Source organism: Tenrec ecaudatus, chromosome 2, assembly GCF_050624435.1.
Source record: "Tenrec ecaudatus isolate mTenEca1 chromosome 2, mTenEca1.hap1, whole genome shotgun sequence".
Classification (NCBI taxonomy): domain Eukaryota; kingdom Metazoa; phylum Chordata; class Mammalia; order Afrosoricida; family Tenrecidae; genus Tenrec; species Tenrec ecaudatus.
The window spans coordinates 61,463,558-61,486,083 of NC_134531.1; the positions used below are offsets into that span (position 1 = coordinate 61,463,558).

General features: G+C 40.5%; 1 protein-coding gene across 1 annotated transcript; it reads left to right on the forward strand.

The window, feature by feature from the left end:
- Window positions 1–345: 345 nt before the first annotated feature.
- On the forward strand, window positions 346–21,296 carry SHISAL2B (shisa like 2B). The gene is made up of 3 exons (XM_075543033.1): window positions 346–536; window positions 4,215–4,372; window positions 21,163–21,296. Exons 1-3 carry the CDS (start codon window positions 346–348, stop codon window positions 21,294–21,296), a joined length of 483 nt encoding a protein of 160 aa, XP_075399148.1.
- The last annotated feature ends 1,230 nt before the right edge of the window (window positions 21,297–22,526 follow it).

Consider the following 22,526-nt stretch of genomic DNA (forward strand, 5'->3'; position numbering starts at 1 on the left):
CCCTCCCCCCCCCCCCCCCGCGATGGTGATGCCAAGCGAGTCCGCGGGGAGCGGAGGGAGGAGACCAGAAGTCAGCCGCCAGGAGCCCGCGAAGAGACGCGAGGAACGGAGCACTCAGTCGCCAGAGGGAGTCAGGAGAGGAAAGCGAGCAACCAGACAGACAGACAGACAGATAGACAGACGGACACCCCGTCGCGAGGGGGAGGAGAGCGAGCGGCTGGGACGCGCGAAGGCTGAACGCCCCGCAGCCCAGCCCCGATCCGGAGCCGCGGGTCCCGGGCGTGTTTGTGGGCGTGTGCGCGCGCGTGTGTGCCCCAGGGCAGCGCCCGGCCCGCAGCCCGCAGGATGAGCGCGGCCAGCCGGGTCTGCTCGGGCTACTACAGCCTCAACCGCAGCTTCGTGGAGTCCTTCCAGTGCCCGCGGCGCGGGGACGGGGCGGCGCTGCTCTTCTGCTGTGGCTTCGCCGACCTCAAGTACTGCTGCAGCGAGCCCGGCAGCTACTTCCCCTACAAGCACGGCTACATGTGGAGCCTCAGGTGGGCAGGGCCGGGGACACCCGGAGGGAGAGCCGGGCCCGGGGCGCGGCCGGCGAGCAGGGACGCCCCAACCGCCACCCCACGCCCCGGCCCCTTCTTTTGAGATGGGCATGAGAGAGAAGTTGCGGAGTAGATCACTCAGTTTGCTTTGGGGGCTTGTTTTGATGTGGGGTGCGTTTGACTAGAAAGCGGCTTCCTGGGGCTCATTTGAAGGCATGACCCCAGGGACAGAGGGTCTTCAGTATCTTTGTGGGTGCTGGAGGGATTCGCTGTGCTCTTTGAAACATCAGCAAGGTGTGCGTGTCTGTCCGTCTCTATGTGTCTGTGAATTATAAAGCTCAGGCTTGTGTGCACTGACGCCTGAACTTTATAATGTACTTATTACAAATTTCCTGACATTGACCCAGAACCTCAGGCCTAATTTGAGAAACACCCACAGAGTGGTATTGTATTTACATGAGTACCTTCCTAACGCCTGAGCCATTTGGCCATTGCGGAAAAGTTATGAATTTCTAAAGTGTAGTTTTTCCGATCTCTTTTTCCTATGGAGGAAATTGATTTCTTTCAATTAATATTTATGCAAACATTTTTATCACAAAGTGCTTTTACTCCCCGCCCCCGCCTCCACCCAATATGATTGTAAATTTTGACCTTGAATTTTTTTTTTCATTTTGCCTCCTGAATGAATGAGGCTCCAAGATTGTAGGAGAGAGCCCTCACATCTGTCATCCACTGTCTCTTAAAACTAGATCATGGCTGGACCCTGCTGAGGGCCTCTGCCAGCAAGAGAAAAACACGGTTTCTCCGAAGCTCTTAGCATGGTCCACAGTTTGGCAGACATGCGAAGTCTACAGCAAATGACTTTCAAATAGCATGCCTTGAAGCAATGAAAAAAATTTTTAAATATATTGTAAGCATCATAGAAATCGCAGGAGTGACCACCTATTTGTAACCTCAATCTGCAAAGCTGTATTGTGCTGGAGTGGGGCAAAGCGTGGGGAAGAAAACATGATCCTTAGGGTTACTGATCATTTGGGGAAGAGATCTGTAAGGCACTGGCACAGTATCTGGCCTTTGGGAAAGTAGCATAGCAATTTGAGTCTTTGGAGATGTTAATAGTGGTGGGACCACCAAGGGACACTGTCATTCCTAAACCAAACGCAATTGGAAATTATGCCTGGTATTCTCAGATTTCCAAATAGCTCCAAAGTCACTAGAATTGCAGGGTATGAGAACTTCCGAAGATTTTCTTTGATCTTAAAATTTATTTATCTTTCAGCACATTCATTTGCATGTAATTCACATATAATACAATTTATTCACATCAAGAAGTGTCCTACAACCACCTTCTTGAGACTTACGAAGGGCTAACGGAGTGAACAGCATGCTGGAGTCTTCATTCAGCACCAACAAAATGGGACAGCGCAGCACCATTACCACTTATCTTTCCTGGGAAATAGGAAAATCATTTCCAACAGAGGTGTCAGCAGTGGGGGGCCTGACGTGCTTGTGAGTTGTGGAGCTCTGAGTACACAGTGGGGTGATAAATATATTAGAACCTCATTTCACACAAGTTTGTGGCTTTCCACCCCGCGTTTAAAATAGTCCAAGTGAGGAAAATATTCCAGGAGAAAGGCAGAGCTGTGATTACCACAAGAAAAGGAAAGTTGTTAATTAGTGGAATCACTGTATTAATGGGACGTCAGCGTCAGGCTCCTTGGTTCTGAGGACTTGGAAAATCGTGGTCGTATGGTACTTTCAGGAAAAAAATAATTATCTTCCCCCTCACCCACCATGACTAGTTCACTCCCATTTTTCCTCATCTTATCCATTTCTGTTAGGGCTTCCTTTGACCGCCTTCGACAGGGCCGCTGAAAATCACACTTGCTGCACAGGTATGCAAGCATTCCATCCACATGTTCTGAAATGTGCATATTTTAAGAGACGCCTAGAGTGCCGTGTTAACTTAGAGTTTATACCTAGAGTTCTGCATCCATAAAGCAAAGTTCCCATGAAGTGGATGGCACTCCCACGTATCTGTATGGTACAGTGATACTTAGCCTTCCTGATATGTACAGACTACAAAACCGAGAGCAGATTACATACAAACAAGCAGGACAGAAGAGATTGTCAGACACAGTGATTCTCTTCCTTAGAAAACAGTATGCCAAATGTAAGCAGACCCCACATATTGACTCCAGGTGTAAAATGACCCAGGCTTCACTTTGTGCCAGGCGAGTAGAATTGGACTGACATTCATCAACTGACGACAGGAATCTCTGCAGGTCTGATGTCATGGGGTGGCTAGGAGGCAATCTCTAAATTGTAGGGGTGCTTCTACTCCTAAAAGCAAGAATAAACAGAGTGAGTTTAGTCTACCACTTTTGATAGTTTCCCCCTAAAAATGATGGCCTTCATATCACTAGTCAAATTCTCCCTTCCCTTCCTTATGGTACAAATTCAGGCCCTAATCTTTGGGAAATACCAGAAGCGTAAAGGCAAGTCAGGAAGAAAATAATGAATGACAAATGAAGAATGACAAATCTAAAGACAGCGAGGTATGTGCCAACTTATATCATCAGTCAGTTATTGTTTCCATTCATTTATTACAAACTAATCATGCTATTAATTGTAAAGAATAGTGAAAACTACCATGGGAAAGTCAACAAGAGTATTCTTAAGAGGCTTAACTTCTCATTTTATATACATTTGCACACATGAACACATATTGTTCAAAAAAGTAGAATATTTGAAAATTGATCTTTCAAGATAATTCTTTTTTCCAAGCTTTTTTCCCATTTGAAGATATTAAGTTCACAGGTTCATAAAAACTGTATCATTTCTCAATTGGTTAGCTTTATAAATGATTCCATCAGAGGGAATTATTATAGTATGATAATATCAGATAAATATCAAGCATGCATTTTATTTTTAGAGAACATTACAAGACTTCCTTTTTTGAAATGTTGTAAGTCACTGAAATAATGCCCATGTAGAAAATGGAAATTCAGACTGCATATAAACTTTATATAAATTACATAAGACTACTTTTCTTTAAATTGAAACTTCATTCTTTTGTGATCATTGTGGTTTTGTGTATCAGTAAATGGCATCTCATATTTATCTCCAGTTCTACATTGCTTATTAATAATTGCCTTACTACACTTACAGAAGCAAACATGTTTTCTATTCATATGTTACTAGTACATGTTGATTTGAATTGATATTTCTGAATAGTTTCATAAGAATCATGTGAACTTTTTAAAAAAACATTTTATTAGGGGCACATACAACTCTTATCACAATCCATACATATACATACATCAATTGTATAAAGCACATCCGTACATTCTTTGCCCTAATCATTTTCAAAGCATTTGCTCTCCACTTAAGCCCTTTGCATCAGGTCCTCTTTTTTTCCCCCTCTTGCAATATGAATTTACATGGACTTTCATACTCATATTGATCTATAAATTTAAAAGAGTCTGCTATGAAAATATACAAATCTGATGGTAGGAAAAGATGAGCTATAGATTTCAACTATATATCCTCTCTATTAAAGTGTGATTCGGTTATGAGTGATTGGGAACAAGAATTATTACTCCCCATTTCTCTTTGGTTTATTTGTAAACCTACTTATGAGAGTCTCATCTGAATGTTTCATCTTCTTTCCCTCAGCATCGGTGCTCTCATTGGACTTGGGATTGCGGCTCTTGTTCTACTTGCCTTTGTCATCAGCGTCTGCGTCCTTTGCTATTTATTTCTGTACACAAAGCCTCAAAGATTAGACAGTGGCCTTAAACTTCAGCACCTAGAAGCTTCTTCCATTCAAGAAGGTAATCAGTATCCATTATGTGTAACCAATTACCTGTACTCTATCCAAAGGAATAATCTGTACTTTGGTAACAGATCATACGGTTAATAATGAATGCTTTTAAAATTCAATTTATTATGTATTTTGGTGAGAGTTTACAGCAAATCAAGCCTATAATGATGAAATCCTTAGAGGACTTATACCCAAGAAACAACAGCTCCCTGAAGTAAATGTTCTCAGGAAAAATATAACATTGGTTCCTTAAATTTACTTTTTCATTTATGTTCCTTTCAGTTATAAAGGTTCTATCCTCCTAGAATGTTTAGAGTTTGTTTTTGGATGAAGCCAGAGAAATAAAACAGAGGGACAAAAACATCTCACCATGCATTCTCAGTGTGGCTCTGCCCACTGGTCGGTAAAGCATTTACCTGTGTGCCTGCCGTATGCTAAATTCAGTGGAGGCATGGATAATAATTCAGAAGCACATAAAAGAAACGGGGGGGAGGGAGAAGACAGTGTTTATTCCCAGCTAGATAACAAGTTAAAATATAGAATGTGTATCTGCACATGCGAAAAACAAATTTAAGTGGGGCTTGTGGACTGATTCTCATCATTACCTCAGCACAATGTGCTGGGCCAGTACGAATTGTTATCATCTCAAGCTCCATCAGAAAGATGTGTTAAGATGTTGGTGAACGTAAATTTCTTTTAAGGAGCCCTGGTGGCTCATGAGTTAAGCAACTGGAAATTAACAGAAAGATGGGCGGAATTGACTAGTCGGCACACAATTGCAACAGCACATTTCTATTGGTGTACCAAAAGAGCCAAGTCGTGAGTTCTTGTTTGAGAGACATAAAATTATATTAATACTCAGGTGCGTACTTGCTTCTCATTGAAAAAGAAAATCAAACAACTTCCTGCCATTATGCTCTAAACTCATGTCTGTGGAGTTGGTGCGCTGAGCTCGTATTAAAAGGCGGCCGTTCTATGTCTGCATTAGCTCCAGTTGCCTTCTCTGGGCGTGGAGACCTCTGCCAGAGGGTTTCCTTTATTACAGAGCAAGGAGCCAAGGGCCCTCTGGAGTTCTCCTTTGGAAGCAGTGTTTGGAAAATGCCTGGCTGAATTGACAGGTGGTTAACTACCGTGAATTTAGTCCAAATGGCTGACACCCAGTTTCCCCACAGACAAAATGAATTGGTGAATTGGTGATTATCACATAATCACACCATGGAATTATTATGATTTTTTCCCCTTTGGTCTCAATTGCTTAGATAAAGTAGCAGCTTTCAAAATCGACTGTGCTTAAGAATCACCTAGGGAGCCTGTGAAGAGCACAAATTCCAGAGTCAGGTGCTCTCCAGGAGACAGAGGGGGGTCTGCATTTGAAAACAAGGAGCTCTCTTCCTGCTTCTGCCCCTTGTTTGTTTGCCAGCTGTCTCTGCAGAACAGCTAGAGGGAGCCTGTTAAATCCGAAGTGAGGTCATGTCACCAACCTTCCGCTCAAAACCCTGATGGCTTCCTAGCTGTCGCAATGTAAAAGGCAATCCTTACTGAATCCTGCATGGACCTGTGGCCTCCCCTCCCTTCCTTTATTTCTCCCTCCTTTCTCAGGCTGAGACACACCAGCCTCTTGGCTTCTATTTGAAACACCTGTCTTCCGGTCTTTGTGCATATTTTCACCACTGCCTGGAAAACTCTGCCCTGCGATTTGACATTCACTTTCATTTCCTTTAAATCTTTGCTCAACAGTCACCTTCCCAGGGAATCTTTCCCTGAGCACTCTATTTACTTTTTAATGCGACTTCAACATTTCATACTCTCCATTCTGCTTTTGACTTCCGTAAAGAGCTACAGTCTTCCATACCCACTGGGGCAGTTCTACCGGGCTCTTTAGGGTCGCTTGGGACACAATGGGAGTGAGTTTGGGGCTTTTCCTACTTTATGGAGCCCTTGTGGCTGTGGGGGTGAAGCACTGGGCTTCTGACCTTCAGGTTGAAATCTCCAGCTGTTCAGCAGGAGAAAGATGAGGTTTTCCACTCCAGGATCAGTTACCTGCTCAGAAACCCACAGGGGAAGTTCTGCTCTGTCCTACAGGGTCATTATGAGTCAGAATTGAGCCATCGGCAGTGAGCTTTTGTTTGTTTCTTTGTTTTGCTTTCTTTCAGTTTTCCTGTTTTCCTTTGCATCTGAGAATGTTCTACTAACATATACTTCACTGTTGTCTGTTAGTCTATTAAGCCTATTGTCTAACTTTCTTCTTCCTAAACTGCAAAGTAAGAATTTTGATCTCGTTTGCTCACTGCTGTATCTTCAGTGCCTAGGACACTTCATGAGTTTTTGCTGAGTGAATTGAATGGAGCAGCGCTGCCCCTTTATTGAAGGTGATTGAAAGAGCATCTTTTGGGAAATACTAATTTAAACCATCATCACCATTAAAATCATCAAAGAATGCCGGAGAGCCTTCTCTATGTACTATGCAATATAAAATTGATTTTTCCCCTGATTTATTTTATAGACTGTTCAGGAATTCAAGTCTTCCAATCTTGTTGCTGTTTAGCTACGCCAACTTAGATTGTTTTAGTGACCTAGTGTGACTCAAAAGAACAGAGGTGTATATTCTCACACTTCTGGAGACGAACTGTCTGGCTTTGGGGTCTCGGCCATGCTGCTCCTTTCTGTGAGTGCCTCTCCTAGTTTCTGGTCCCTGCTGAAGATGCTAGGGCTTCTTTTGTTGTCTATCTGCTCCTGCATATGTGTCTCTGTCTGCCTTTTTTGTAAATCAGTCCTGATTAGCTGAAGAGCCCATCCGACTTGGGTGTGATCTAATGAACAGAACAGTGAACTTCTAGTTGCAAACAGGATTGCTTGAGGCCTATAATACGAACTCTTTGCCATTGAGTCAATTCCCACACTTAGTGATTGAGTGGGGCCGAGTAGAACTGACCACGGGTTTCCATGGCTGCGATCGTTACTAAACCAAACTGCTGCGTCTTTCCCCAGGGGAACAGCGGGTGGGTTTGAACTGCTCATCTTTTAGTTAGTAGCCCAGGGTTTTACTGTGCCACTAGGGCTGCTTTCCAGAGGAAAAGGAGTCAGGAGTCTGATCCATGTTTGGTGGCAATGGTGGTGCGGACACAATGTAATCCACAGCCTTCTGTGATGCACTTCGTAGATAATTAGATGAGGCTGCTTTTTTTTTTTTTGCCACTATCAAAAATCTCCTATTTATCAAGTCAGCAAATTGATACACCTTTCTTCAGTGCCTAATTTCCATAAGGCAAGATTTGTATGATCCCTGCAGTCCTGTCACTTTCAAATAATGTGACTTTGGTCCTTTGGAGTAGGGAGGGGAAATGGACTTATATTGGAGAATGGCTCTCTGCAGTGATCATTAAACATTGCTCTATCTGTTGTTAAATAGGCATGGTCCATTCCAATGATTATTCCTCCTATCAATGGATGCCAGTGTACTGCCTGTGGAGAAACGAGGGTTGGAGCTTTATTCCAGTTAGGGGATGTGTTAAATAAAGGTGGGGTACATGGTAAAATGTTAACGTAGCATATCAAGCAAACACACTTTACACTAGGAGAAAATTTGTTTCACCAGGTACCACTGTTTACTTCCAAAACTGTTTGTTCTTAAGACTCAATCTCCTATCATTTTAGAGTAATTTAAATAGCTGAAACTTTCCCCTACAAACAGTTTGAATGGCTGAAAGGGAAACAATGGGCAGAAACATAGCAATGTCTGCGAGGATGGCAAAGGATCGGGAATGTTCCCTTCTGTTGCTCACAGGGTGACTATGAATCAGAGACAAGTTGACAGCAGCTAATGACAGCAACAAAAGGAAAACCTGTTTTTGTGCATATTTTAAAGCTGGCTTACAGTATTGGACTTTCCCCCACCACTCTTAAGGATATAAGTGAAAATGTTCTTAAGTCTCAGATAGTCTAAACTTAGACTAATTTACCAGTGATTTTTCCTTAGTGTATCTCAGAGCTACATTTGTATACAATTCAGAGCTTTAGACAGATCTGCATTGATCTTGAAAAGGCAGATCTTTGATAGTGACTGTAAAGTATAATTGGACTACCTCCCAGGGTCATTTTGTATAGAGATGAGCTAAGCAATTGGCTCTTAAATTATAGCCCATAACCATTTTATACCTTTGAACTTCTGTATTTGGGGCCATGCATGTCTCAAAGGCTTATGTTTAGAAGAAAACCATGGGTTGTTAATTGCACTGAATAGGCTATACAGATCCAGGTGAGATGTAGAAAGGGCTTCTTGCAGATTAGATGCTCCAGAAGGCGAGAACTCCTTTCATGGGACATAGAAGAATGAATGGTTCATAGAGGGAGCACTAAAAAGATGGATTTTTAAAATCTCTGCATGTTAAGCTTTTCCATCAGAGAATCCTTAACGTTACATTAAAATAATAAATATTACTCCCAGAGTCCAAAGGATGAGGCTTGACTTAAGCTTATGAGTATCATTTTAAATTTCCCACTTTTTTGATAGGCTTCAATTTGATTTCATAATGTAATGGTTTTGTTCAATCTAATAGCAACATCTTTTTATTTCTGAATAAAATGGGTGGTCCAGGAAGATAAGGCATGGTCATCTTGTAACTTTGAATTTCCGGATGTAATGTAGAGAGTGAGGTGAGGCGTACTCAGAACTAGTGTGTTCAGTTCACAAACAGAAGGGCAGATGTTAGTAGAGCTGCTTGACACAAATATAATAATGCAGCTGTACGGGAATGATGGGACCCAGGGTGGAGCAGTGGTTAGAGCACTCTGCTGTAACCCAAAGGTGGGCCTTAAACCCACCAGATGCTCCTAGAACTAAAGATGTGGCAGTCGGCCTCCACAATGATCGATGGCATTGGGAACTCTATGGGGTATTTCTACTCTTCGCATTTCCAAGGGTGTGAATCTTTACAGGTTGCAGAAAGCCTCATTTTTCTCCCATAGACCACCAGATGGATTTGTACTACGTGGTAGTTAGCAGCCTAACGTGTAATCCCTATTCCACCAGGGCACAATTACAAGCTTGCCTTTGGGGGTCTCTCTTGTAAAGGCAGATGGTATAACATTTTTTTAGAGATAAAGGTTTAGCAGTCATCTAGAAGGAAAATAGAGAATGGAATTCCGAGAAAGGAAGTAATGGTGAAATTCATCTAATTGCTTCTTTTGCCTATGCGTAAATAGGACTTGGAGGGGCTCAGAGCATGATGGCCTGCTCTATTTCTTCCTAGAGATCAACCCTCATCCTGTCTCTTCCTCTGTTTGGAAAGAAAACTCTTTTATTTTCCCTCCAATTTATGCTTGTTGTAGGAAGATCAGAAATGTAGAGAAACAAAGTCACTAACAATCCCACCACACAGGGATCATTAGCACTACATGTTGTGCATGCCCCCCACCCCCAACCCCTGCCCTGGCCCCTGGCCCAGTGCATTTCTTTGCTTTGGAGCCCCTGAATGATGTAAGCAGTTTATGTAACACCTGGCTGCCAACCAAAAGCTACAAGTGCGATTCTACCCGCAAGTGCCTCAGAAGAAAGGTCTGCCAATCTGCTTCCCCTACACTGACTCTGAAGCCCGGTTCTACTTTGACATCCATGTCGTTGACTTAATGGCAACTTTAAAAAGAAAAGGGGAATGTGGGTGGGGATGGGGATGGCTCTTAAGATTTGTTCTATGTTTTCAGTTAGCAATACTGACATGTTTCTATGCTAATCAATACATACCACTTTCATCAATTTCATGGTTCCCTTTCAGTACCTCGATTAAAAAAACCCAACCGTATCTTATTGTAATTTTATACTTCCAGAAAAGTTGCAAGGGTAGAGACCCCTTGTCTTCGATCCTCTCAGATTTGCTATTAATCTTTTGCATCATTTGCTTTATCATTGCCTCTCAATTTATTTTATGACCCATTTGAGAGTAATTTGCAGATATCTTGCCTTTTTAACTATAAATGGAAGAAGTCCTGGTGGCATAGTTGTTATGCATTAGGCTGCCAACCCCGAGGCTAGTAGTTTGACACTACTAACTGCTCCAAGGGAGAAAGACAAGGCTTTCAAGTCCCCGAAACTCACAAGGACAAGGCAGTTCGACCCTGTTCTGTAGGTTTGTAATGAGTTGGAATCAACTCAATGGCAGTGAGTTTGATTTTGAATTTTAGCTACAAATATCTCATTGTGTACTTAAAAGACAAGTATTTTCCTTTACATTTATAAAAATCGGGAAATAGAATGGTGATAGAGTGGTATTATCTAATCTTGGTTCATATTGAAATATTGCCAGCAATTTCCTTCGCAGCTCTTTTCTATTATGTCACATAATCTAGGATCGTATTTTGTGGTTAGTTGCCATATATTTTTTAGTTCTATAATCCTCCACTTGCCTTCATGTTTCATGCTTGTGACATTGTTTAAAAGTAAAACTCACTGTTGAGCCCATTTTGACTCATGGTGCCCACAGTGTGGGGCAGAGAACTGTGCCACAGGGCTTCAAAGAGCAGACAGCCTTATCTCCCCCCTCCCTCTCCCCCAGAGCATACGGGAGCTCCGAAAACCACCAACCAGGTGACAGGCCAGCTCTTTTGTACAGGGCCCCTCAATTTAGTTTCAGCTGATGTTTTCTCAAGGTTGCACACAGAGTATTCATTTTAGAAGGGAATAGCACAAAATATCTCAGGGAACCATACCAGAAGCTCATCTGGTTGGTTTGTCTCACTGTGGGCGATGGTAACTTGGTTAAGGGAGTATTTATTAGAGGAACTTTCTACAAAGTCACGATTCCCTATGTGAGTACTAAGTCACTCCCTTATGAGAAGGCGACGACGCAGCCATATGTTCCCCGTCAGTATTTTTTGCCCACACATGAATGATTCTTGACTGAATAGTTGCTCGATGCTGGTTTTCTAACCTCATCGTTCCCCCCCCCCATCGTTCCTTTTATGCTTATTATTAGTGTAACATCTGGTCTCCCTCCATGGTGGGATCCTGAGAGACTATTTCTTTGTATTTTCTCATTGTTCTTTAATGAACAAGGAGGAACTCACAATTCTCAATCTACTCTTTGATTTTTTATTATCTATATGGGTTCATAGCTTTTTTTAACATCAGACTATTATTTATTTTTATGTCTTAAATTCTTCCAAACGGTGGCAGTGGGAGTTCCTTTAATTGGTCATGTATCCTACTGACACATGTCTATCATTTATTGTGTGTATTATTTTGGTCGACAAGATGGTCGACCTCATCTTGCACTTGTCCAGTTCCAGCATTGAGACCTCCCATTCCTTCAAGAAGCCTGGTTCCATTCAGTTGGAGATGATTGTATCATCGTTTATTTAACCACTGACTTTGCACTAGTTTCTGTTTCCCCCTGGTATACATACACTAAGCATCTACATATTTTCTTAGACTAAACCCATAGGAGTGGGCTTGCTGATCAAACTATGGGTACCCCGTAAAGGCTTTGAATACAGATTGCCAGTTACCCTTCAGGAAACTACCATTTCATACTTACCTGTTTCCTTATGTCTTCTGTGACACTGGGTATTGTTATTTTAAAGGATATATATCACATCAATTTCACTGAGATAAATGGTAGAGCATTTTAAAAAATTGGTTCATAATAAGAGTGAATAATTTCTTGATGTTTATCTGTCATTTATTTAAAGACAAATTACATATGGTTTATACATTTTTCTATAAGTGCATTAATCTTTTCATTGTTTTATAAGAACTTTACATATAGTAGTAACTCAGCATTACATATATTCCCAAAACTTTTCCCAGTTTTCTTGTAATTTTGTATGTGACTATTTTTTTAATGTGGACGTTTCTCCTTTTTGTGTTTTTCCTTTTTATTTCATAGTTTCAATTTTCTCCCCTCACTATAAAATATCCCATCTATATTTTCTTCTAATCAATGAATTAACTTGATTTTACACTGAAATCTTTACTTCTTAGAGTTTTAATCCTGATGTAAAGTGTAAGGTAGGGATGCTTTTATTTTTATTTTCTAATAAGAAGCCAGTTATCCAAATGTTTATTGGATAATACACTCTTTCCTTGCCAATTTAAAATGCCACCTTTGTCATAAACTGAAATTTTATATACTGTATTTACTCGAGTATAAACTGACCCAAATATCAGTCAAGGCACCTAATTTTGCCACAAAAACTGCATTAAAAATGTGCTGAAAAACTTGGCTTATGCACGAGTATATGAGGTATCCTGGTATCTGTTCTTACAATGTCTGTCTTGTTTCACTGATCATTCTCATTATTCTTGCACTTGTGAGATCTTTTAAAAATCATTATAACTTTATAGTTTAATATCTAATTAGGCAATACTCATTTTCCACTTCTCATTATGCTTATCATTTAAGTTTTTTTGTTTTATTCTTTCTTATATGTGCAGGTTTCCAAATAAACCTGAGTCATCTTGTAAAATTAAACAAAAACATTAATAAGCAACAGGAAAACAATAGGTATTTTGGTGAATGTTCTAGATTTGGTGGTAATTTTTAAAATAACATCAACACTCCTTCAACAGAACTCTGCCCCAAAGTTTTATTAATTGGTCTTTCAAATTATTTAGTAATGCTCATCCTTTTCCAGAAAGGCTTGAAGAATGCATTGAATGTATAAATTACCAAGGGCATATGAGGGAGGGGGGAATGGGGAGGGAGGAGGGGAAAAAAAAAGAGGACCTGATGCAAGGGGCTTAAGTGGAGAGCAAAAGCCTTGAGAATGATTGGGGCAGGGAATGTATGGATGTGCTTTATACAATTGATGTATGTATATGTGTGGATTGTGGTAAGAGTTGTATGACTCCCTAATAAAATGTAAAAGAAGAAAAGAGAAAAAAATGATTAGGGCAAAGACTGTACAGATGTGCTTTATACAATTGATGTATGTATATGTATGAACTGTGAAAAGAATTGTATGAGCCCCAATAAATTGTTAAAATTTAAAAAAAAAACTGTTAATGAAAAAAGAAAAAAAAAAGAATGCATTGAGATCTTAGTGGTAATTGGAGTTTTTTACTCAATAACAGCCTTTTGTGCCCCCTCTAAAACACTACTTGTGCTTAAAAAATTGAGCATGGGATTTCCTAGGCCTGTTCTGTTCCAAGATTATGGAAAATCAAATTTTGGGTCCACTTCAGGGATTGACGTCAGGCAGCACTGACTGATGCTGGCAGAAAATTAATTCCAAGGATTCAAAATATAGCTAAATAATAATCAATGTAAGCTAATAAAAGTCATCAATAGTTGGAAGAATTTAACAACTTAGAAAGATGTGTGTGTGTGTGTGTGTGTGTGTGTGTGCACCCATTGTGGAAAAGATGGCATAAGAAAGACATTTCTGAAGAAAACTACCCCAGTTCATTGGCAGGTGGACAATACTAAAGGATAAACCTAAGATTCTACCTTCCAATTAATTTTAACTGTGATCCATAAAAATTATCTACCTGTTTATTGATCAATGTATTGATCTGTCTATCATCGATCTTGGAGGAAAAGTCGGGGCATTGAGAAAGGGAAATGCCATTAGGTGAGTGGATTACTAGGCAAGTGGTGCTCATTTTCTCATCTAGCTTACCTGGTCCATGAATCATATTAAATTTCAAGGGAAAACATTCTCTTACAAATAACACTTTTATTCTGGATTCCAAAGTAAGATGACTTATTTCCTTAAGAATGAACTGCAGTATGTATGGATTGTGATTAGAGTTGTATGAGTCCCTACCTAACAAAATGTTTTTTTAAAAAAGAATGAACTGCAGGGATGTGTCAATTTTCTACTACACAATAACGTGATTCATCTGGATCATTTAATTGGAAGCAGCTGTCGGACTTCAGGCTGGCCACACACAGCTGTAGGCAGGGTTATTGCAGAAGCGCTTAATGATAGCTCTATCCGATAACAAGGAGCCAGTGTGTGGAGGTCTGGAACATTCTTCTGTTATTTTCAAATGACAAGCAAGAGAGAGTTCAGCAGAAGGTTGGAGCATAAGTAGCAATCCTGAGGAGTGACTCTGAAAATAAATGGCAAAATTAAGCTGTTCTCAGAAGAAAGTATATGGTCTAGCTTGTGATAAGAATTGGTGGAAGGATTTTGTTTAATGAATTGGATTTAAAATTTGGCAAAGGCCAATGCTAATTTAAATGCCAGTCTGTAAGGTAAGGGTTAAGGAAGGGTAAGATTGACATATGACGTGACGAGATAGGGGGTGCGGGGTGCGGGTGGGGATGGAAATGGGGGGTGAGCAGCCGGGGGAAGTAATGTCAGTTCAGGAAGAAGTGATGTCTGATCTTGGCAATCTTCACTGAGGGAAAGAAAAAGAGGAATTCAATAAGAAAAACTCTTTATGTGTAACAAATCCCTTGGGAGCTTAACAGTATTACAGATTTATTTAAAACTGAATTCAAGTTGTAACCTTGTGACAGAAAAGCAGCCACTGGTGTTACGCCTACTTTGTTGGCAAAGCATTAGTTTCTACATGTTACAGGAAAGCGAGGAGAACCTGAGGTTTAAAAGACCTTCCCTTCATTTTCTTTTAAAATCACCCCAAAGGGATGTAGCTCCTTAGGGTCTCTGTTTCCGCCAGCCCCCCCTCATTGTCGTCCTTTCTCCACATGGCCAGTGACTCCACCTTACCAGAGGAGCATCCTTGGAAAGCACCTTGGCGCTCCCTACGCTGCAGGTACTTGGTGAACACAGGAGCGGTTGATCAGCTGATCAAAGCCCCTGCTTCAAACAATGTCAGTATGGTGTTGATAATAAACTTTTGTTTGTTCACGAAGAAAATTGGTTCTATAAGGGAACTACTAGAAAATTTTAAGAAATTATCTTTGACTTTACTTAAACTGGGTAGAAGAATCCAGTGGTCAGGTAATTAATAGGTTGCACTGGTGTGGGGGCCTGCTTTGGGGAGATGGAGGGGGTGGGAGTCGTGAGGGGGAGGCAAGGGTTCTTTATAAGTCCCAGTGAAAGGAAAATCTGAAATACTGGAAAATATTTTGCAATCCTCTAGTGTAAGGGGGCAAAAGACAAACTAGAGAATGCTTTTCCGTTTTTTCCAGGAAAACCCATGGAAATCGGAGCTATCAGAATGGAGACAACTTAGGGATAACCTCAAAATAACCAGGTTACGAAATAACTTGAGTTGATTTTCCATAAACACAAAACAAGCCAAACCCCAAACAGTCTGACAAAGTGAACAAAACATCTTGAAAGTCTGATTGCAATGTTATGAATTTAAGTATGTATGTAAAAATTTTAAGAAACATGAAGAAGTTGAGGTAACTCCCACAGCTTTCTAATCCAGGACTTATCTAGGAAGATAGCAAAATTTTATATGTCTAAAGAAATGCTTGCATATGATGCAAATGCAACCCACATAAAATGAAACTAATTTATATCTAATTTCCCTAGTCTGCTATATTTACCTGAGGCAATATAGAAGAGTACGAAGAATGCTAATTAAAAGAACAAAACAAACAAACAAAAACCCCAACGACCTGCAAGCATTTTAATTTGGTTTTAAAATGTTATATTGAAGAAATGGTTTCAAAGGCCCCAATATTCCATTCTTCAAGTGTTTAGTAGTTACATTTGAAGGTAATATGTTTCTTTCTTTTATAAAACATTTTATTGGGGGCTCATACAACTCATCACAATCCATACATACATCTATTTTGTCAAGCACATTTGGACATTTGTTGCTGTCATTATTCTCAAAACCTTTTCTTTCTACTTGAGCCCTTAGTATCAACTCAGTTTTGCCCGTCACTCCCTCCCTACCCCTGCCACAAACCCTTGATAATTTATAAGTTATTATTATTTTGTCATGTCTTACACTGTACACCGTCTCCCTTCACCCACTTTTCTGTTGTCCATCCCCCAGGGAAGGGGTCATATGTAGATCCTTGTGATCAGTTTCCCCTTTCTCCCCCACCTTCCCGTTGTTCCCTTTCTGGTATTGCTATGCTCATTATTGGTCCTGAGGGGTTTATCCGTCCTGGGTTCCCTGTGTTTCCAGTTCTTATCTGTACCAGTGTGCACTGGTACAGGTTATATGTTTTTAAAATCTACTTTGCAAATAATAACCAAGAGTTAACAATTTATTAAATTTTCATTGGCAATTTCCCCCACAACATTGATCTTAAATAGCATTGTTGGATGATTGGGTAAAGAATTATTTGGGGGCTGGAAATTAGCTTTGAAAAATCAACTTATATACTTGAAACATGCCTGTGATTGATATTTGGAAGTACGACCTTTAGTAATTTATTTTACCACCAAAGTTGTTCAGAAGAAAAGCCATGAAACAGAACCATATGTTTTACTAATTCTAAGCCTTAGGTTTCAAACCTAAAAACATTTGATATTATAATCGAGATCAATATCGCATACATTTCACTTTCTATTGGCAGTTAACTGCTTGCTGCTCTGAAACATCATCCTTCCAATTTTGAAAAATTGTCCTTTTGAGTACTCAGCTATGAAATCAACACAAAGTGGGGTAGGGGATGTGTGTGTTTTGTCTGGCCCTCAAAGACCATCTATATAGTTTCGCACACATGCGTAGAGCCAGACAGTTTAAACAGACTTAAAAGGCAAGGTTTAGATTTAGCTAAAGGAAAAAGAAAGAGTTAGTATTAAGAAGCTGGCCTAGATGGCGAGAGAAGAGAGAGTAACTATCTGCAACTGTGGAAGAGGAGTTTTGGCTTAGTGTTTGCAGCAGATTTTCTAAAATCCAAAGGACAAGCGGGCCAGAGTGCAGTGTTCTGTTTTTGGAGATTGAACAAGTATAGAGTAACTATATATCACAATACCTGGATTATTCACTTGCTGAGAATAAATCCTATAGTAGTTTAAATTAAAAATCTGACGGGAATGGTTGAAACCTTGTCACTGGATCTTCCCTCTGATACACCTTGGACTTGATCCGTTCTTGTTTGGTTGATCTCTGTTGTATTTCTTCATTGTTAGAAGCCTTCTTGAATCATTGTGTGTATAAACCCCAGGGTAGGTGGATCTATAGAGACAACAATTAGAGTACAGGTTCCTGGGGGATATGGTGAAGGATGTAGGGAGGGAGGGTAAGAGGAAGTTGATATCAAGGACTTCAAGAAGGAAGAAAATGTTTTGAAACAGATTCTATAGCAGTGGATGTGATTGAACCATGGAATGGTGTGATGTCTGGATTAGCTCCTAATAAAATGGTTTGGGACAAAAAGAGGTTGGAGAGGAAGGGACATGAAGAAGCTGGAGAGTGGACATAGAAGTGAGAGACAGGGTGGGGTGGGAAAGAGGGAGAAACAGGAAGAGATGGGGAGAGAAATAGAAAGCAGGAGAGGTAGGGAGAGAGAGAAAATTGGGGAAACTATCAGTATTTCTAGACCTCTGAAATGCTAAGTGTAAAAATAAACTAGCTATTCCTAACCAGGAAAAGGGTGCAAGTCAAATCCTGAGCCCAAGTTTGATCCCACGGGGTTTGAAAAGCTAGGAGAAGCTGAGTGTACAGGTATTATTAGTATACCGCGGATACTTTTCCATCCCTTTTCAATTAGAATTGTGTTGTAAACACCACCTATGTCATTCAAAATTTATTGGAAATTGCCTTTTGGAAACTACCCTTTAAAATCAAGGACTGCATGATAAATCATATGGAACACAGGTAATTTATTTTGCCATTCCCCTAATGGGGCAATAATTTCTTTTAGGAGAATTAATACAAGACTAGTCCCAAGGAAGTGGAGATTAAAATTGTTCCAAATGTCACACTTTTCCAAGATGTACATATGTAAATATATTTATATATGAGGATGGGGAAATAGATCTAGGTGCGTACATTTATAGGTGTAGTATTAAGGTAGCAGGTGGACTTTGGACCTCCACTCAAGTACTCCCTCAATGCAAGAACACTTTGTTCAATTAAACTGGCATTCCATGATGCTCACCTTCATGACACAATCACTGAGATAAATGGGTGCATAAGCAAATGTGGTGAAGAAAGCTGATGGTGCCCGGCTATCAAAAGATATAGCATCTGGGGCCTAAAAGGCTTGAAAGTAAACAAACAACCATCTAGCTCAGAAGTAACAAAGCCCACATGGAAGAAGCACACCAGACTGTGTGTTCACGAGGTGTGGAAACGATCAGGTATCAGGCATCAAAGAACAAAAAACCAAATCATTGTGAATGAGGGAGCGTGCAGACTGGGGACCCAAGATCCATCTGTAGGTAACTGGACATCCCCTTACAGAAGGGTTGTGGAGTGGAGACGAGCCAGTCAGGGTGCAGTGTAGTAACGATGAAACATACAAATTTCCTCTACGTCTTAAATGCCTCCTCCCACTATCATGATCCCAATTCTACCTTACAAATCTGGATAGCTCAGAGGATGCACACTGGTACAGATAGGAACTGGGAACACAGGGAGTCCAGGACAGATGATCCCTTTGGAACCAGTGCCAAGAGTGGTGATACTAGGAAGGTGTAGGGAAGGTGGAGGTAGAACGGGGGGACTGATTGCAAAGATCTATACATAACCTCCTCCCTTGGGGATGGACAACAGAAAAGTGGGTGAAGGGAGACATCGGACAGTGTAAGACATGACAAAATAATAATTTATAAATTATCAAGGGTTCATGAGGGAGGGGAGAGCAGGGAGAGAGAGGAAAAAATGAGGAGCTGATGCCAGGGGCTTAAGTGGACAGCAAATGTCTTGAGAGTGTTGAGGGCAGAGAATGTACAAATGTGCTTTACACAATTGATGTATTTATGGATTGTAATAGGAGTTGTATGAGCCCCAATAAAATGATTAAAAAAAAAAAAGGAAACTGGTTTCAGGCCTCATCTAAGCTGGAGATGTCTACTAGAGATCTATATAGAGATGCTGACTCGGCAGTTGCACCTGGAAGGCAGGAGACATAGCTGGGAGTTCACAGCAGAGTCTTTGTTATTAAATGCCATCCAGTTGGCTCTGCCTGCTAGTGACCCTACAGTTCAACAGAAGGAAACACTGCCTGGTCCTTTGCCCTCCTCACAATTGCTATGTTTGAGCCCACTGTTGTAGCCACTGGGTCAGTCCATCTCACTGAGGGTCTTCCTCCTTTTCACTGCCCTTCTACTTTACCAAGCATGACGTTCTTCCCCAGACACGGTTCTCTCAAGATAACCTTTAAATGTATTTTCGTGACAACAAAGTCTCAAAGTGTGGCAGGTTACTGTGACTGATGCTAGTGTAGCTCATGTGTGTGGACATCACTTTTTCGTTACTGTCTTAACATGAGTGTAGTCTCTTCCTTGGGAGCCTGGGGAAAGAAAGGTAAGCATGGGATTGAGAGTTCTGACTGCTGTTACTGCATATGTCCCTCGTGTAACTTTCAGGAGCAAATGCTCAAAAACAACTTTAAAAAACAAGTCATTTTATTGGGGGCTCTTACACTTCTTTTAACAATCCATACATCAATTATCAAGCACATTTGTACTTATGTTCCCATCATTTTCAAAGCATTTTCTTTCTAATTGAGCCTTTGGTGTCAGCTCATTTCCCCCTCCCTCCTCCACCCTCATGAACCCTTGATAAATTATTTTCCTATCTTGCACCATCCGCTGTCTTCCTTCACCTGTGTTTCTGTTGTTCATCCCCCTCAAGTGGGTGGGTGTGGGGGAGGTCTGTTTTATGTTGATCCTTGTGATCTGTCCTCCTTTCTCCCCGCATCTTCCACTTACCCTCATGTTATTGCTACTCCCATTATTGTTCCTGAGGGGTTTATCTGTCTGGATTCCATTGGTCAAGAGCTCTTATCTGTACCTGTGCACCTGCTTCGGTCCAGCAGGATTTGTAAGGTAGAACTGGGTGATGATGATAGTGGCGGGGTGGGAGGGGGAGAGAAGAAGCATTAACAAACCAGAGGAATGCTGTGTTTTGTCCACGCTATACTGCACCCTGGCTGGCTTATCCATTCTTTGTGACCCTTCTGTGAGAAGATGCCCCATTGTCTACAGATGGGCTTTGGGGCTCCACTCCAACCCTCATCATTCGCATCGATAAGATTGTTTTCTTGAGGTCTTCTGATGCCTGATACATAATCCTGTCACTACCTCGTGATCACACAGGTTGGTGTGATTCTTCCATGTGGAGTTTGTCACTGCCCTGCCAGATGGCTGCTTGTTTAACCTCAAGCCTTTAAGATCCCAGATGCTATACCTTGTAGTAGCCAGGCACCATCAGCTTTCTTCACCACATTTGCATATATACCTATTTTGATTTCAGTGATTGTGTTGGAATGGGAAGCATCACAGAATGTCAGGTTATTAGAACAAAGGGTTCTTGCCTTGAGGGAGGATTTGAGTAGAGGCCCAACATCTGATGGTTTCCTTGATACTTAACATATAAAATATATGTATATAGACCTCTATAACTATCATTATATATTAATATATTTACATATATACATGCTTATGTTTAAACCTCTATAAATGTCTTTTACTTCCTGCTTCTTTCCTCAATTTCCTTTTACTTTCCTCTTGTCCCACTATCATGTTCAACCTTCATTCTGCTCTCAGTAATTCCTCTTGGCTACATTGCACTTGATCAAACCCCATCAGGTGTTCTGCACTCCAAAGACAACTTTTAAATATCTCAATTCTTACTCATCTATCTACTGTTTTCAAGACATGTGTTCAATGTTGTTACATACCATTAAAAGAGTAACCTGGTATGCCATATTTCCAGATAACAGTTTAATTTTGTTTTGTGTATTTGTGCAGGTATATCAACCAGAAGAGCCAAAGCCCTCAACTCAAATGCAACATCAAGTTCAACAAACGAAACGTCCTGCGAAGTCGATGATGTAATTCAAGAAAGAACAATGGCCACAACACAAATCCACATTGCTCATTAACTTAGAGTTCTATGCTGTTAAAAGTGATTGGAGAGATAGAGCAATAAAAATAAAGAAAACATTTCAAATTGTTTGTAATAATAATTTTTCAGAAATTCACCAACCATTCACAAACAAGACAGGGCTGCATTTTTAAACACCCAATTAAACAGGCACCAAGATTTTTGATAGATTTTCATGTGCCTAAGTTTACTTTTCTAATTAACATGGTTCTGCCTTTGAAGATTTTATCAATAACAGATGAGCAAACTTATTTTACTAAGCAACAATGAGAAGTCACATCACCAGAATTCCACAATATATTTTGATATTTAGGGAAGTTATAAAGTAACAGGTGGTACAATCTAGGTAAGTCTTTGGGGAATGGTCTTTAAAACTAGAGATGGCATGTTCTTTTATCTTGGAAATCAGCCTAGGATTTTTTAGAAGCTTATATACTATCTTTATAAAAGCTAATATTCAGTAACAAAAATATAGGTACAATCTATAAAAATTGTCTGCATCCCAAGGGATAACAATAATATAAATCCTTTACAAGCAAAGTTCCTAAAGAAGCTCTATAATGAAAGTTAGACAACAAATGAATCTGATCCCACCTAATATTACTATCCATACACCTAGAAATACAATAGCAATTTTTACACATTTTAAGTGTTTTTCAAAGAATTTTGCTCATCAGTGTGGTTTCTATAACAAAAACACAGACTATTTTTTATTTTTGTTGGTGTCCCTGGCTTAGTGAAAATAGCATTGTGTTCAATGGAGAAAAAGGGTTAGTTTTACAGCCAGCTCAGCTGAGCACATGTGCGGTGCTACGGAACGTTTTGGTGGTTCACAGACAAGCCTTTAAAAATATGCTAGATCTATTTTGCCTGGTATATTAAAAAGAGAAAAAAGCCCTATTGTTCTTGGCATGGCCTGTACAAGGCTGGCATCCCTTTATCACTGCAGTTAGCTAGTTGAGTCAATCCAGTTTTATGGTGACGCCACGTGTGAGCAGGACGGCTCTTCTGTGGGTGGGTTTGAACCATCAGTCTTTTGGTTAGTAGTTGAGTACTAGCTGCGTGCAACAATCAGAGACTCTTTATGATGACTAGGCTGCGACTCACATGGTTGGCAGTTTGAAACCACCAGCATCTCCTATGGAGGAAGACTGGGCTTTCTACTCCTGTAAACAATTACAGTCTCAGAAACCCACAGGGGATCACTCGACAGCAGTGAGAGCGAGGA

Bases quoted from the DNA above. Each gene is read 5' to 3' on its own strand.
- SHISAL2B (XM_075543033.1), top strand. From the start codon at position 346: ATGAGCGCGGCCAGCCGGGTCTGCTCGGGCTACTACAGCCTCAACCGC. The intron at 537-4,214 runs GTGGGCAGGGCC...TCTTTCCCTCAG, and splicing joins GGCTACATGTGGAGCCTCAG to CATCGGTGCTCTCATTGGAC. The intron at 4,373-21,162 runs GTAATCAGTATC...GTATTTGTGCAG, and splicing joins AGCTTCTTCCATTCAAGAAG to GTATATCAACCAGAAGAGCC.